Consider the following 16021-nt stretch of genomic DNA (forward strand, 5'->3'; position numbering starts at 1 on the left):
ATTTAACTGTCGTTTTAAGATTTATTTATTCATTTATATTGAATAATAAATATAAATATTGAAATACCTGTTGTATGAATGTTTGCTATGAACTTGTTTATTTAATTTCTGTTTGTTTTGGGCTTCATGTATTATTTCTGGTCGTTTTAGTTTGGGAATTTTTATCGAATTTATTTTTACTGTTAACTATTTTTAGAAAAACATTTTTTTTTAAGACACTTAAGCTTTATGGCTCTTTACTATAGGCAACGCTTCAGCGTTGCCTCTGAAAATAACTAGAAAACGCAAGATAAATAAACAAACGAAACAAACTCTATCAAACGGAAAACTTCACATTCGAGAGATAAGAAAAAAAAACCTCCTGTGTAATAAAGAAAAAGAAAGGAAATCTGAAGTCAGAAGTACAGCAAAATAGAATAATGAAGTTGGAGAAGGGTAGTTTTTTCGAGTTATTTTATTTTGTCTTTTTCTTAGCATCACATCCTGCTCATCCATCCATACCACTAGCTCCTGCTCATCCCATTAAAATAGCTTAATGCAATCAAATTGGATTTTATTTTGTCACTAACAGCAAGTAAAAACTATTCTTTTTGAAAGAGAATGGTTTTCATTAGCTATCAATAATGAGGACTATTTGCAATTGATTGAAATGAGCTACAACGAGCGCGGGGTTTACAGTTTCTAAATAGTTCGAAATCATTTGCATTGTCCCTGTTGAATATTATATAACCTTTTTGTCCTACTCCCATATCACAATCTTGTTGTGTCCATAGGTTAACACATCTTAATTTCCCCCCTCCCCTGAGATATAAAAAATCCAGTAGAGTACTCACTTTTTGGTGGTTTCGTGGCTATGAAGGTCTCTTAATTGTTAATTATCTTCCCTCTCTTACATTAAGCTTCTTGGCGTATGCCTTGTTTTATTACTTTAACTAATGATATGTTCATCTTTTTACTGCTTAACTTGTCAGTTTCTGTCTATTTGAACATTTACGAATTCTAAAGACCGTACAACGGTGTTGTCTTTCAGTTACAAACACGCAGAAGAAATTACCTCACTTGAGGAAAAAAACTCTGCCATAGTACATGCGTTAGAACAAACTCAAATAGAGGCAGGTCAACTGAAGTCTTCATTGGAAAGCTCTTTAATTCAGTTGGCAAAAACTGAGGGTCAACTTAAAGAAGCCGTAGACCGAGAGAATTCTTTGAAAGAAGAATTGAAGAAATTACAATATGAACGTAAGTAGTAAGGTGATAAAGTAATGTAGATGATAAAGTAGTAAGTAGTAATGATAAAAGTAAGTAGGTTTGTTTCTAAATCACTGGAACGATAAAATAAAAGTTCAAAATAGGGATAAAATCCTTTTTAATAGACAGTGTATAGAAATTCACAAAAATACCAGATATTTCGGTCACATATACAGTGACTGTCATTAATAGTAAAACATCAGTAGTAAAGGTCACTGTATATGTGACCGAAATATCTTGTATTTTTTGTGAATTTCTATACACTGTCTATTATAAAGGATTGTATCCTATTTTGAACTTTTATTTTATCGTCGTGGAAAGGGAGTGTGGTCTCCGAAATTATCTAAATCACTGGAAATAATTACGGAACTCTATATCAGTGTTTGGAGTTAATGCTTCACAAAGATTTAATACAATTCTCATAGGCTTAAGACTATGTTAAAGAATAATTTTCTAAAGTAATTAGGGGAAGTAATACGTAAACCATTAATTAATTTAAGTTAAAACAAAATGATAAAAAAAGGGTAAAATGAGCTGAAATGAAAGAAATGCTGAACGGGGTGAAAATTTACATGGGGATAAGATGCATGTATAGTAACTGAAAGAAGATTGAAACGGAGATTAAAGTTTCAAAAAGGATTAGATTTAGAAACTGGAAAACCAAAGCTAACCAGATGACGAAGAGAAAAAAAAATCTCAAAATGCTTGAAAAACATTCAAGGGATAATTTTGGTTAAGAGTGGCTGAGAGGGAATGTTAATTTGAGATGGAACGCACAGTGGCTGCATTTACAACTGCTTTGAGACTGACCTTTGAGTGACTTCAAAATGCAATTTAGGTTGGAAAGTCATATACGAGATTTAATAGGGTTTAGATTATTATGAGTAAATCCGGCTCGTTGCTCATGCATATTTTATGCATGAGCAATTCGTGATTTAAACAAAGTATTAGAAAAAAGGGGTTAAAAAAAGGATTCCAAGGTGCGTTCACTGAACTTGCCACATTTCTGGATATGTTATAAAGAAGTAATGGGAATGTTTCGTTAAGCAGTGTCTCTTCATATTCGTCTACCCTTGTTACAGCACAGAATGAAATTACCAAATTGAAAGAAAATCTTCTTCAGGATACTCACAAGTAAGTGACTGAGAAATGTTCAGGTGACAAAAATGTGATCAATAAACAAGTAATTGACACTATAGTCGCTGAGATCTATGACGCGATGAATCTAGACTACAGTTCCCAGTTTGTTAGCATAGAATACCGCAAGGACGATCTAGAACTTGAAAGAAGGTCGAATGCTCTTCTAATCCACGGACTGTCACAGACAGGTGAGGAAACACGGACTAACAGCGTTTTAAGGCTAATTGGTACTAAGTTGGGGATCACTATGATGGCTACTGATATTAAGTCAACCAAGGGCTATCCTACTCGAGCAACTTTAGCAGATATTTTTCTCCCAACCATTCTTGTCATCTTTCATTTCTCTGAATGTGCAAAGTGTGTTCTCGCAAAAAAAAAAAAAAACTGGCCCGAAAAAAGTATTTATATCTGAGTATTTAACACCAAAGTGTTAACAACTGTTAAATGTTCCACGTGACAAATTTGGTGTCAGGTATATGTGGACTCATGACATCAAAATTTGTTTATATGCATTTTGTAGGCTTTTTATGAGTAGATTGGACCTTTAGGCTAGGGGGGAGGTGCGGCGTTGAAGCTCAGTAAGACTAGTCACTCTGAATTGTCTTTTTTAGATGTCTTGTTCGCTGGGGTCTACAAAAAAATTTACAAAACACATCAGAATTTGTTTATTTGCATTTTTGTAGCTTTTTTACGAGTAGAATTTAACCTTTGGGTGATAAAACGTGGGGGGGGGGTGAGCTGAAGCCCGGTAAACACTAAACTTTGGGTATGTCCTTAAGCTGATTTGACTAAAGATCCATTTTTGTATTTTGCTTTCATTTGACTGAACATCCATTTTTTATTTTGCTTTCGAAATCACTGAAGGTATATATTGCTTTCAATAAAGCGCGTATGAAACTCGTTCTATGATTGGGATTCAAGAAGAACGACTTCCCAGTTCATTTATCTAGAAATTTATGTTCGTTTTGAGTTTGAATTCAATATTAGTTTTATTTTTGGTACATTAGAAGTTCATTTTAGGTCTAATTTCTTATTAAGTCGAATATCTGTCTTTTAATTGTTAGTTAATTGTTGATCATACTATCTGTTTTTTTTTTTACTGTGCTCAAGACATAACTTCGCTTTTTTACTTTTGTTAGACAAAACTTCTCTATTTAATATGTGTTCGTTTTTAATTCATTTTCAAAAATAAAAATAAAAAAGAAAGAAGAAGAAATAAAAAACTCTTGAAGATAATTATCGAGCTTTTTGAAGATAATTTATAATTTTCTTCGAAGGTCCTAATTGAATGAGCAACTAATTCACTAAGGACGCAAATAATAAAAATATATTAAGATCTGAATCAATGCAAAAAGCAAATTTATACATTTTTATGTCGCCTTGTTAAATAATATATTTAATATATATATATATATATATATATATATATATATATATATATATATATATATATATATATATATATATATATATATATATATATATATATATATATATATATATATATATATATATATATATATATATATATGTATATATATATATATATATATTACTCCAAGAAGTATTTAAACTTTCCTTTTGTTCCTGTGTTGTCACAGTCGACAAATATATTCAGGTTTTTGTCAACAATTGATGCATACAAGGGAATTGGTTACTTCCTGATAAAGTTATTTCCTTCTTACTATTAAAATGGTTTTCCGCCCGTACGTGACTGCTAATATCTAATGTTAGGTTAGGATGCTCTCGCCTAGTTGGGGCTTACTACTTGAATGTAGTAATTTTTTTTTTCTAATATGTTTTTTCACGTCCACTGTTGTTTGTTGTGCCATCTACATTCTTCATTGGTGGCACCCTATCTTAAAGGGATTAACAAATGACTGTATTCGAAATTTTCAAATTAATAATAAACGATTTATCAATGACGAATCTTAAATTGTTATTAGGCTTAAGACGCACTTATAGCTTATGTATAATTTCTGCTGTACTGCTTAAAATGTTCTTAATGCTGTAATGCGACACATGTTCTTAATGATTTATTGTGCACCAAAACTTTGCCTGCAACGCACCTCATGCTTTATGAAGCTTTAAATGGTTATTACCAGATATGCGTAGTTTTGTTAAGAATTAAAATACATTAATTCATAAAACACTTTATAATTGAGACAATAAAATCTATGATCGAGGCAACTGAGACATATGAATTATAAAATAAAGCAAAGAAAAAGAAGATTGGTTAAAACTAGAGAAAACTTGGTCGCTGGTCAACCTGCCACCTGGTACCTATCCTGAACCTGAAGAGAAAGGGCATTTGCTGCTTTCAGAACAAAACAAAAAACTGGGGAAAAATTGAAAAATAGCACTTGATCATGTGCAGTTTTGTCTTGTTTCTTTTGCTATTAAAATAGATTTCAACGCGTTCTCATTCCAGCAACAACTAGTTTTCCTCCTCAGAATCCTTGCAGTAGGTTAACTTTATTTCGTATTTAATATTCCGCTGAAATGGTACCATGATGATATGCAATGAACTGCGGAATAGGCGCAATAATATGGCATCTCTTGCTGGCAGTGAAGGCTTTACAGGATACCTGCTCTGCATGACTAATGCCAGGTTGGGTTATGTTTGCTCTTAAAAAATCAAAATACTTAAATATATAAAACAATTTATAAAACCTATGATCGAGGCAATGGTCAGTCTAAGCGAATTGCTGGTCGTTAAAATAAAACATAAATGATAAGGGCGATATTATAAGGGCTGTGAGGGGGGGGGGGAGGTATCCCAAAACACATAGTTAATGGACTTTTCAATTATGCAAAATAAAATAGTTGTCTCAAAATTTTGGTTGGATTTCCTTGGTAAATTGATAGGCGTTGGTTACCCTCCAATCACTTTTGACTCTTAAAAAGGGCACTAGAACTTTCAATTTCCAATCCAACAAATTCTAATTTTAAAAGATATTGCTGATACACCCTTTCCCTTTTGACAATCTGTATCCACACACTATTTTCTGATTTAGTTCAACTTTCCCCTCAACGTTTCCTCAAATTTTTATTTCAATATCCTCAACCTTAGGTATTTCTCGCTACAGAAGCTGTAACTGTACTGGTAGCGGAAGTTTTAATAGTGGCGTGCAAATTTTGCCTTTTGGTCAATCGATCATCCCCTTTAAGTATTCTTTGAAAGTTTAAACTTAATACCCTAATCCAAACCAGAGATACACTTTTTTGATAATCCGCAAAAAAATACAAACGTCTTTTTATTTAATTAAAAAACATTGCCCTCTACATTCTCTCCAATTTTAAACTTCATATCTTTAGTCTTAATAGTACCAGTATCTTAGTATTAGTGGTAGTACTAGCAGTAGTATCAGTAGTAGTATGGAAAAGTTGCTATTTGGCCAGTTGAACATCCCCTCGTTATGCCCTGGAAAGTTCAGCTTGATATGGTAATCCGTTCCAAAGATATTGCTGATGCACCCTTTTGACCATATGCATTCACACAAGTTTTATTCAGTTCAACTTTCTCCTAAACATTTCTTTAATTTTCACTTCAATACCCTGAGTCTTTGTAGAACTCGCTACAGAAGCAGTTCAGAAGCTATTCTGAGTAGCTACTCGCTACTCAGAATAGTACTCAGTATTAGTACTCAGAATAGTACTAGCAGTAGCATAAATAACTGCAGTCGTCATGCTTGAAGTTTTGTCGAAAGAGTAGCCCTGATAAGAGTAGTCATAGTATTATCACGGCTTGAGGCGTCCTCCGTTTTTCTCAATTTCCTCACTACCTCACGTCGTTTCAAGCATGAAATTGAACATCCCCTCATTATGCTCTGGAAAGTTCAGTATGTTTTATTCTGACACGAATAACAAATTCTTCTTTTTCTCTGATTGATAACATTTTTGCACCTTATCCATGTGAGGCTACATTCGTGGTTATGGAAGATACATCTGATCATTGTATTTTAATGTCTGATTTCAAAGCGCAAAAGATAGTCAATAAAGAAAATCCTATGAAGAGGAGAAATCTTAGCATCTTAGCAATGAAGATTGGAGTGATGTTACTAATGAGAATGACCCAAATACTTCCTTAGATATACTTTATCGAATCTTGAATGAAAAACTGGACCTTCACTGCCCATTTAAAACTACATATCGGAAAAGAACCTAACCCAAAAAACCTTGGATAAGTGCATCACTTTTAAAATCTATCAAGGAAAAAAATCGACTGTATAAGATAAAAATAAAACACCCTTCGGCTCATAACGTACAACGATTAAAAAATTATAAAAATTTGCTCGTTAAAATTCTTAGAACAAGTGAACAAATTTATTATGAAAATTCATTGAAAAAATCTGATTCACCTCAGACTACATGGCATTTAATCAAGGAAAAAATTGGAAATAATTCTAAGACATCACACCCTGAAGTGATCATAAACGAAAATGGAGTTGAATTGAAGGGGAAGGATATTGTTGCAGATTATTTTTGCAATTATTTTTCTCATATTAACACTACGTAGTTTACATACATATTACAACAATTTATGTTATACATAAAAGCTCAGCAGCCAAAATTCTTATTATACTAAAAAAAAACGAGGTTCACGGGCCATATACTGCTACCCTTTAGTAGTTCCGTAGTAAGAAACTCACAGCATATTTTTTTCTTATTGGTTTGTATTTTTGCTTGACAGCGATTGGGCAACAAGGCGTTGGACTTTGATTGACTAAAAGATTGGTACCTAATCTGATTATTTCACGCTGAAAATAACTTATTATTAAGACAAGAACTTGTTACAAATTGGTCCTGTCTTCTGTTCATTAATATTAGCCAAATATTTGAAAAGAAAAACGGATTGGTCAATGAGTCATACAACCTATGGTGCCCCGCAAGGAACAGTGGTCACCCCAGCAAGGGGGTGACAGGTTTGTCAGAACAGCGAAACAGGTGAATTATATCATGAAAACATTTTATTCTGAAAGCAAAATCAAGAATATAAATTTGTGTATAAATTTGTTGGATGGAAGTTGATGATATTTATGTTATATGTTATATGTAGTGGTAGTAGTTAAAGTAGTTATAGTAGTAATAGTAGTATTAGTAGTGACATCGTGCTAATATTGCCTTCTTGGTCAATTGATCATCCCCCCCTTACCTTTTCCTGAAAGTTTTCCTGAAAGTTTATACGACCAACTCCACCGCAAACACTCTTCAATATTTTAACATTGGGTAACTGGCATAAGTTACAGTCCTTGCCTCAGGGACTGGGGGGTCTTGTTAACCCCAAGTTATATTTATTTGACTTTAGGACCATTTTGAACAAAATGGCTATCTCAAAATTTTGATTAAATGCATCTGGGTAAAAAGGTGCGATGGGAGGGGGCTTGTTACCCTCTGATCGCTTTTGATTCTTAAAAAGGGCAGTAGAACTTTTAATTTCTTATTGAATGAGCATCGTCTCAAATCTACACGACCACCCTTTCCATAAGAGCCTTGTATGTTAAACATGGTTATAACTAGCATAGATTATAGCTCTCGCCCCACGGGGTTGTAGGTAGGAGGATTACCAAACTCATAACAATAGTTATTTGATCCTCGGATTATTTTGAAGAAAATGTCAATCTCAAAGATTTGATCGGAAGCATTTGAGGGCAAATGGCAAGTTGGTCTGGTTGCCCTCTAATGATTTTTTACTCTAAAAAAGTGAACTAAGACTTCTGATTTCATATCGAATGATTATCCATCGAAGTATATGCGACCACTCCTTCATTAAAAAACTTATTTTTTAGCTTTGTGTAACTTACATAACTCAAAACCATTGTCCGGGGGTTGTGGTTTTTTTTTCAACCCAGGAGGCATTGTTATTTGACTGTGGACAATTTTTAATAAATGAATGTCTCAAAATTTTGATTGGATACATTTGAGAAAAAGAGGGAATGAGAGGGGAGACTAGTTGGCCTCCGATCACATTTGACTCTTAAAAAGGGCATTGGAACTTCCTATTTTCAATTGAATGGACCTCGTCCGAAGTTTATATGACCACCAATTTCATAAAAACCTTATGCGCCCCCGGTGAATAACTAAACCCTTGACCCTGTGCTTTGGGGGCTGTGTCAACACTATAGGCATTGTAATAATATCTTTGAACTATATTCAACAAAATTGCTATCTCAAAATTTTGATCCGATGCATTTGGGGAAAAGGGGGCATTGGGATGGGACTAGTTGCCCTTCCATCACTTTTGACTCTTAAAAGGGAACTAAAACTTTAAATCTTCTGTCAAATGAGCCTTCTATAGAGTCAATACCACCACCCCTTTCATGAAAACCTTTATATGACCCCGGGGCATAACTTATAACCCTTGCCCCCAGGCTCTGGAAGATTTTGTCAACCCCGCCGGTTTTGTTACATGGTTTTTGGACTATTTTAAACAAAATGGCTATCTCCAAATTTTGATCGGATTCGATTGTGGAAAAGAGGGTGCACAGAAGAGTTGGTGCTAGTTGGCCTCTGATCACTTTTGACTCTTAAAAAAGGTACTAGAATGAATGGAAAATGAATGGGTTTCGAAGAAGGGCTGCTTGCCTTCCAATCTGTTTTTACTCCCAAATAGAGACCCAGATTTTTTAAATTTTGAATCGAATTAGCTCCTTTAAAAGATTGAATGATATTGCTTGTATGTCCTTTTGAAAACCTTGCAAACACTTATTTCGTTTAATTGAAACTCCCCCTAAACGTTCCATAAGATTTTCACCTTAATACCCTTAGCGTCACGTGTAACAGTCACTGTAGTGGTAGTAATAATAGTATACACAATAGTGGCTTTTGGCTGGTTCAAAATCCTCCTAAATTACCCTTAAATGTCTAACATAATAATCTAAGCCGTTCTCAAGATAATGTTTTGTTACATTTTTCAAAATCCACTTGCTCATTGTACGCAAGGAGGGGGCCGCTACTCCACCTCTGCCACTATTTGGAGATCTTCAAAACTACCAGATGGTGGTGGCTGAGGGGTCAGGGTAACTTACGCTTCATTAATTTCAACGTGTCCTGTCCTTGTCGGTTTCCAACAACCAGTAGGGTTCTTACAAGTGTACTTCCCCTGCGGTACGAAAGTGCCATGCTAATTTGTCCAAAGCGCCATAGGTCTTGGGCTTACGTTCGTCTGAAAACTCTTCCCCTCTCCACGAAAGATATCTCCTATTACAGGGCTCTCTTTTTGATCCAACTCTCTGTGTACTCGGATAACCTATCTTACCCTAGGCTAATCAAAAGAAGTCAAAAGTAAATAAGAATTAGCTTACTTCTTTCCCGATCAATGTTCATACAAAAAATAAAAATTATTCTTCAAGGCACCAGACAAAATAAGTCGACCGGAGGGGGGGGGGGAGGTGGCGTGCGGAGACAACTGAATCATAACCTTCACCGTGTGCGACGTAAAGCTAGAATGTAGGGGTTAATTCACCCCTTTCACCCCACTCTATTTCAACCAAAACTGGCATTCCAAAAATACATTTTAAAAGGGATTGAGAAAACCCTTATAAAAAAAAAAAACAACCAAGAAAACTAAGAAAATAAATAGAAAACCAAGGATTGCAAGTAAAAGAAAAAGAAAGGCGGATATCTCAGGGAATCCAAAAGTGGGGATGATTCAAATTAACTAAAGAAGTCCAGGGAATCCAAAAGTGGGGATGATTCTGTAGTAAAGTAAGTTTAGGTTGCCACCAGCTATTATTACGTAGGTTTTGGTTGGTGTATTAATCTACCCTTTGTAGGGGGTATAATTAAAGTTCTAAGGTGAGTAATTCTCGGTAGCGTGCCCTTAGGCATTGGCCTGACTACTTATCTTGAGCGTACCTACTCTGAATCAATCGAGAAGCTTAAATAAGGTTGTAGAGAGGTTGGTTATAATATAACACTTTTATTTATGCCACCAAATTACACGTTCTGGATATATATAGAGTGGATAGCTTCACTTACCTTGGTAGCACTATAAGTTAAAACGGTAAGAGCAATGAAGATGATAAGAGTAGAATAGACAAGACTCAGAATGTTTTTTCACAGTTGAAAAAAGCTTGGAAGAATAGGAAGATAAGCCGGCGAAGCATGATTAGAAGATTGGAAGCTACAGTGATGACACTGGTCAAATATGATACTGAAACAGGGTCATTCTCAAAAACCGACAAAGATTTGCTAGCTGTTTTCCATAGAAATTACCTTTAGATTGTTTTGCGTTCACGGCTGACTGACCGTATTTCAAACAGTAGGCTGTACGAAAAGTATGGTTCAATCTCGCTTTCTAAGGCTATAATGAGAGAAGGGTTGAGATGGCTAGGGCATGTTCTGTGGATGAACGATAACAGATTGCCAAAAATTGTCCTTTTCGTCCAACTGTCTAAGGCTAAACGGAAAGCAGGTCGTCCGCTGTTCGGGTGGGAGAATGTCGTAAAGAAAAATTTAAGGGAATTAGGAACTTCTTGGGTGGCTGTAAAGAGGGAGGTTTTGAATAAATTAGGGTGGAGGAGAAGTGTGCGTAGCTGAGTTGGCCAAAGATGACTTAGTGCTGTGGTGAATTGCTAGTAGTAGTAGTATTAATAATACTAATTGATTCCCTATTCAATACTCTACAGTTCCTACCCTGTCTATTACATCAGAAGCTTGGCAAGGAAACTTTAAAACAAAAATAAGTTAGTTTCCTGAGGACAAACACATTTATGCTATTGTCATGCATACAATCAGTTAGCTCCAGTTGTGAATTAATTTAAAAAAAACAACAAGTTTTTCAACTTAATGTAAGTGGTAAAAAGTCAAACTTTAGCGTAAACACTAAGAGAGAGGACTTTTTGAAATATTATTTAACCAGTTCCCTGCACACGTTTATGCTTAGCTCCTGTAAGATATTGAATTGGGAAAGAAGCTGCATTGAATCTAAGCAGCTTTTTGGGTGTTCAACTGAAAAATAAAACTTGATGACTGAATTAGTGGAATCCAGAGTATTGCAAAAAGAATTTAGTATCTTGGAGTGGCCAGATGAAGCCGTGATCCTTGTTTAGGTCTAGTGGAAAGTTTGTTAAGGTTCAGAAGAGGACTTCGGAAGTGTTCATCTGATTTGAAAACCAAAGGTTAGGATTGGTGATAGCTGAGGATTGGTTGGATTTTTTTAGAAGTATCTTTGTATTAATTAACCGTAATAGATTGGCTACTTGTTGGTTTTTACTCTTGAGCAAATTTGAAGATTCTCCCCCCGTTTCTTTTCGAGGAAACGGGGGACAGATTTTTTCGAGTAATTTGTGGTTGTCGCCACAATTGGCACATTTCGGGGGTGCATTGCATGAATTTTGCGAGTTTGAAAGGTACCTTAAATAAGTGGTAATATACAAAAAAGCAAAGTGGTTAAAAATCTAGCATGAAAATGGCTGTTTTTAGCTTGAAAACGTCGTGTCGGTCCAGCCTCGAAGTGTGAGTAACCTTTCTTGAAGTCCGGCTAACACTATTTCTGCTGATGTTTACCTAAGCAAAATGACTACCATGTTTAATTTTTCTTCTGAACTTTGTGGAATTTTTAAACATCGTTTGCAAGAGTTTTGTTGTACATTGTTTTCTTACTGGGCATTGACACATTTATTTTGATGGTTCCCCTTTTTTCTTTCTTTTTATTGTTCTTTGAGTGTTTAAGTTTGGTCCGTCTTTGATAGATTTGTTTTGACCAATAAATCTTGTCAGGTCTGCAGTGTCAGGTGTCAGGTCTGCTGGCCTGCAGTTAAATATTAAAACGTTTTAGCTTTTGAAGAATGATTACATTAATTATTTTGTGTTACAGACGAATCAAGACCAGAAGCCACATTCAGATATGTGATAGCCAACTTTAAAAAAGCTAAAAAAGAAAGGAGTTTGTCTAATGCAACAATGGTCAGGAATCTGCCATGGAGAATATTGAAAGACCTGAAATTCGGGTTTTTTCTTCAGTGTAATGCTGACAGTGAATCCACAAGCTGGAGCTGTCGGGCAGCAGCAGAGCTAAGAGTTGTTAGCCAGAAAGAAGGGGTTGAAAATTTCACAAGAAGTAAGTAGACCAATGACATAATTTTTTTTCTCTCTCTCTCTCTCTCTCTCTCTCTCTATCTCTCTCTCTCTCTCTCTCTATCTATCTCTATATCTATCTATATATATATATATATATATATATATATATATATATATATATATATATATATATATATATATATATATATATATATATATATATATATATATATATATATATATATATATATATATATATATATATATCGCCGTCTGTTTGCAAATTGTCAAAAGGACGTATCAGTAATATCTTAGGAATCGTTTGGTATCTGAAGTTTAAACTGACACAGCGTATTGGAGAGGGGACGTAGAACTAATCAAAATATAACATTTGCCTCCAACTACTACTACTGCTGCTACTACCATTACCACTACTATTAAAGCTATGGATACTATTACTAATTCTACTGTTGCTACTATTACAACTGGTACAACTACTAATACTACTAAAGCTGTGGGTGTTAAGGGAATGTTAAAAAAGTGTTTACCTAATTTAGAACATACTCTGCGCATACAGGTTGTCAAGAGAACGCATCAGCAATGCCTCAGGGATGGTCTATGGCGTTAAGTTGAAACTTTCAGTGTTTGTTGAGTAAAAAAAAAAACAAACTAAAGGTGCTATATGCATACTGCTACTACTTCTACTACTACTACACCTATTTTTTCTACTGAGGGTAAAGGTATTAACTGAAGTTTTCAAAAAATGTTTACGTTTATGTTGAACTAAGTCAAAACGAACTATGAGTATGTAGATTGTCAGAAGGGTGTAACGGCAGTATCTCAAAAACGGCTTACGCTATTAAGTTGGAAATTTAAGGATATGTTGTGGCAGATTTTGAACTAACCAGGACAAACTTTCAGTGCGTTTTGAGAGGGGCGTGGAACTAACCAGAAGGCACTGCGTTCGTATTGCTACTGCTACTACTGCTTTATATTTTAGGAACATCTTAGAGTATTAAGTTGAAACTATCAGTACATGTTAAGGAGATGTTGAACAGACCAAAATGACTATATCTAAACTACCCCTACTACTTTTACTACTAATACTAATGCTACTAATAAGGTTAAGGGTATTCAAGAAGAAATTTTACGAAAAATATCGGGGACATGTAAAATTAAATTGACACATGCTGTATATATGCATGCTGTGAAATGGCCGAATCAGCAGTATATCATGAACGGCTTAGAGTATTATGTTGAAACTTTTAGAGCATCTTAAGGGGTATTCTGAGCAAATAAAACGCGTTATGTGTATACTACTACTACTACTAACACTAGTACTACTAGTATTGCGGTTATTGCTAACACTACAAATGAAACTCAGAGAGGAGAGAAAGTAACAAAATGAAAAATAAAATCAAAAAGGGTGAAAAAACGAGGATTTTGTCAGCCAGCGAACCATGAAGATGACAAAATATAAGCAAATATTTCGACAAGGACCTCCGCCAAGTTGTCCTCAGTGCTAAACAAAAAAGAAAAAAACGAAAATCTAACCTTTCGAAGTTTACTATACGAAGACAGAACAGACACTGAATAAAAAACCAGGCACGAATCAATGACAATGAATTTACCAAGATGATTGGGCAAAGATCTTTCGTCTTGCAATAGTTTTAGCTGGTCTACAATTTCGGTTTTCATTAGATATGCAAATAGGTTCTTTTAAGTTTTTTCGGGTGAAAATATTGATTGAGTCCTTCAAGATTAAACTGTCGTAAATTGGGCTTAATGAAATATCTCCAGTATCTCTATTTATTGCTAAATTTTGGTTCATATAATTTTTTATCTCAATTACCTCTTTTAAAGTTTGTGGTACGCCATTTACAGTTGATATTAAGGTTGCCTCGTCAAACAGAACTAGATGGGTCGAATTTACGAAAATATGCGAAGCCAATGCTGAATCAAAGTTGTCATTGTTATTTTTTAATCTCAGGGACTTATCTATTGAAATTTTGTGCTCATGCAAACGTTCACCTAGTTGTTGATGGGTCCTACCAATGTAAAATTTTCCACAAGAACACGGGATTCAGTAGACACAGTTACCCAGTGCAGGGTCTGTTTTATCCTTTCCTGACTTGAAAAAGTGTTCAACTGTTTGTTCGGTTTGGGAAGGAACAGAAAGATTACGTTTTTTTAAAAAGCTTCTACATTTATCGCCAAGTTTCAGGATGCATAGTAAAACCATGAAAGTTTTTTTTCTCAATTGCCGGTGTAACTGAATCAAGGGGGACAAGCTCCCTATTTTGTTCTTTTATCTTTCTCAATCGTCTATTTATTATATTTTTAATGAGTTTGATTGGGTAACCATTGCAGAAAAGAATATCCTTGACATAATTTAGTTCAGAATTTATATGATTACGGGAACAAATTTTTAAAACTCTGTCGACTAAAGAGATTATTACCCCTCTTTTCACAGAAGGAGGGTGATGGGAAGAGAAATGTTATTGCTAACACTACTGAGGATAATGGCGTTAATGTGGAACTTTCAGTAACTGTTTTGTGGGATGTTGGGCTAAATCCAGCCACATTATGTGCATGCAGGTTAAGAATAGGATGCGCCAGAAATATCTCAGATATAGCTTAAACTATTAAGTTGAAAACTACCAGGGTATGAGGAGGGGATGTTGCCCTAAATCAAAAAGGTACAATGTGAATACTATTACTGTTTACTACTAATATTACTATTGCTGTCAAAACAAACACGCTATCAAAACAAAAACGAACAAAAATTAATGTTAAAAACTTTTAAAAAATGTGTTTTCATAGAAAAGTAGAGCTATATTAAACCGAAAATAAGCAGCAATAGATTCAAATAATTTTCAAGTCAAGCAATAGAGTCAAACAATAAGGGAAAAAAATTTCACTTTTTGTATTATTACTTGTATGTTTTTTTGCTATGATTGTTTATTTAATTTCTGTTCGTTTTGGGTTTCATTTATTCTTTAATAGTAATTTCTGGTCGTTTTGAGTTTGAATTTTAACAGGTATTTGTATTTGCTGATGTTAAGTTTAAAATGGCCTTTTCTTTTCTTTGAAAAATTTTTTTTTCGGAAAGAAAAAGCTTCATACAAATACCATATATTTAAAAAAAAAAGTTGTTTTTAATTAATTTTTGTTCGTTTTTGATTGCAAAAAGTTTCAAGTTTTTAAAAATACCTTATTTCAAAATCAAACTTTTTTTCCAAATCAAATGTTCATCAATATATCAAAACTAGTATCAAAGTAACATATCAAAGTAAAAAAAATGGGTTTGTGTCTACCTCGGAGTTTTTATTATCTAATAGTTGAACTATTTTTAACAAACTGGTTATCTCAAAATTTTTATCGTATGGGTTTGGGGAAAAAAGAAGGGGGGGGGGAGTTAATTGCCCTACGACCTATTTTGACTCTTTAAAAATGAATTAGAAATTTCTATTTTCAGTCAAATGAGCCCTCTCTGAAGTTTATACGAGCATCCCTTCTATAAGAACCATATATGCACCCAGGGCATAACTTACAACACCTATCCCCCGGCCCTGGGGGCTTTTGTCGACCCCAGATTTTAATATCTGAT

General features: G+C 34.4%; 2 protein-coding genes across 2 annotated transcripts in view; both read left to right on the top strand.

Annotated features, from left to right (window-relative positions):
• Positions 1-16021, top strand: part of LOC148956083 (mitochondrial import receptor subunit TOM70-like) — a 390465-nt gene that overhangs the window by 73991 nt on the left and 300453 nt on the right. The gene's annotated exons all lie outside the window — the stretch shown is intronic.
• Positions 1-16021, top strand: part of LOC148956084 (uncharacterized) — a 53855-nt gene that overhangs the window by 22894 nt on the left and 14940 nt on the right. Inside the window, exons 4-5 of the mRNA XM_089097536.1 lie at positions 1031-1239; positions 12209-12451. Coding sequence (XP_088953662.1) covers positions 1031-1239; positions 12209-12451 — 452 coding nt within the window. The remainder of the gene's footprint in view (positions 1-1030; positions 1240-12208; positions 12452-16021) is intronic.

This window comes from Artemia sp. Qi Xiang Cuo, chromosome 1 (assembly GCF_049724085.1).
Source record: "Artemia sp. Qi Xiang Cuo chromosome 1, ASM4972408v1, whole genome shotgun sequence".
NCBI lineage: Eukaryota > Metazoa > Arthropoda > Branchiopoda > Anostraca > Artemiidae > Artemia > Artemia sp. Qi Xiang Cuo.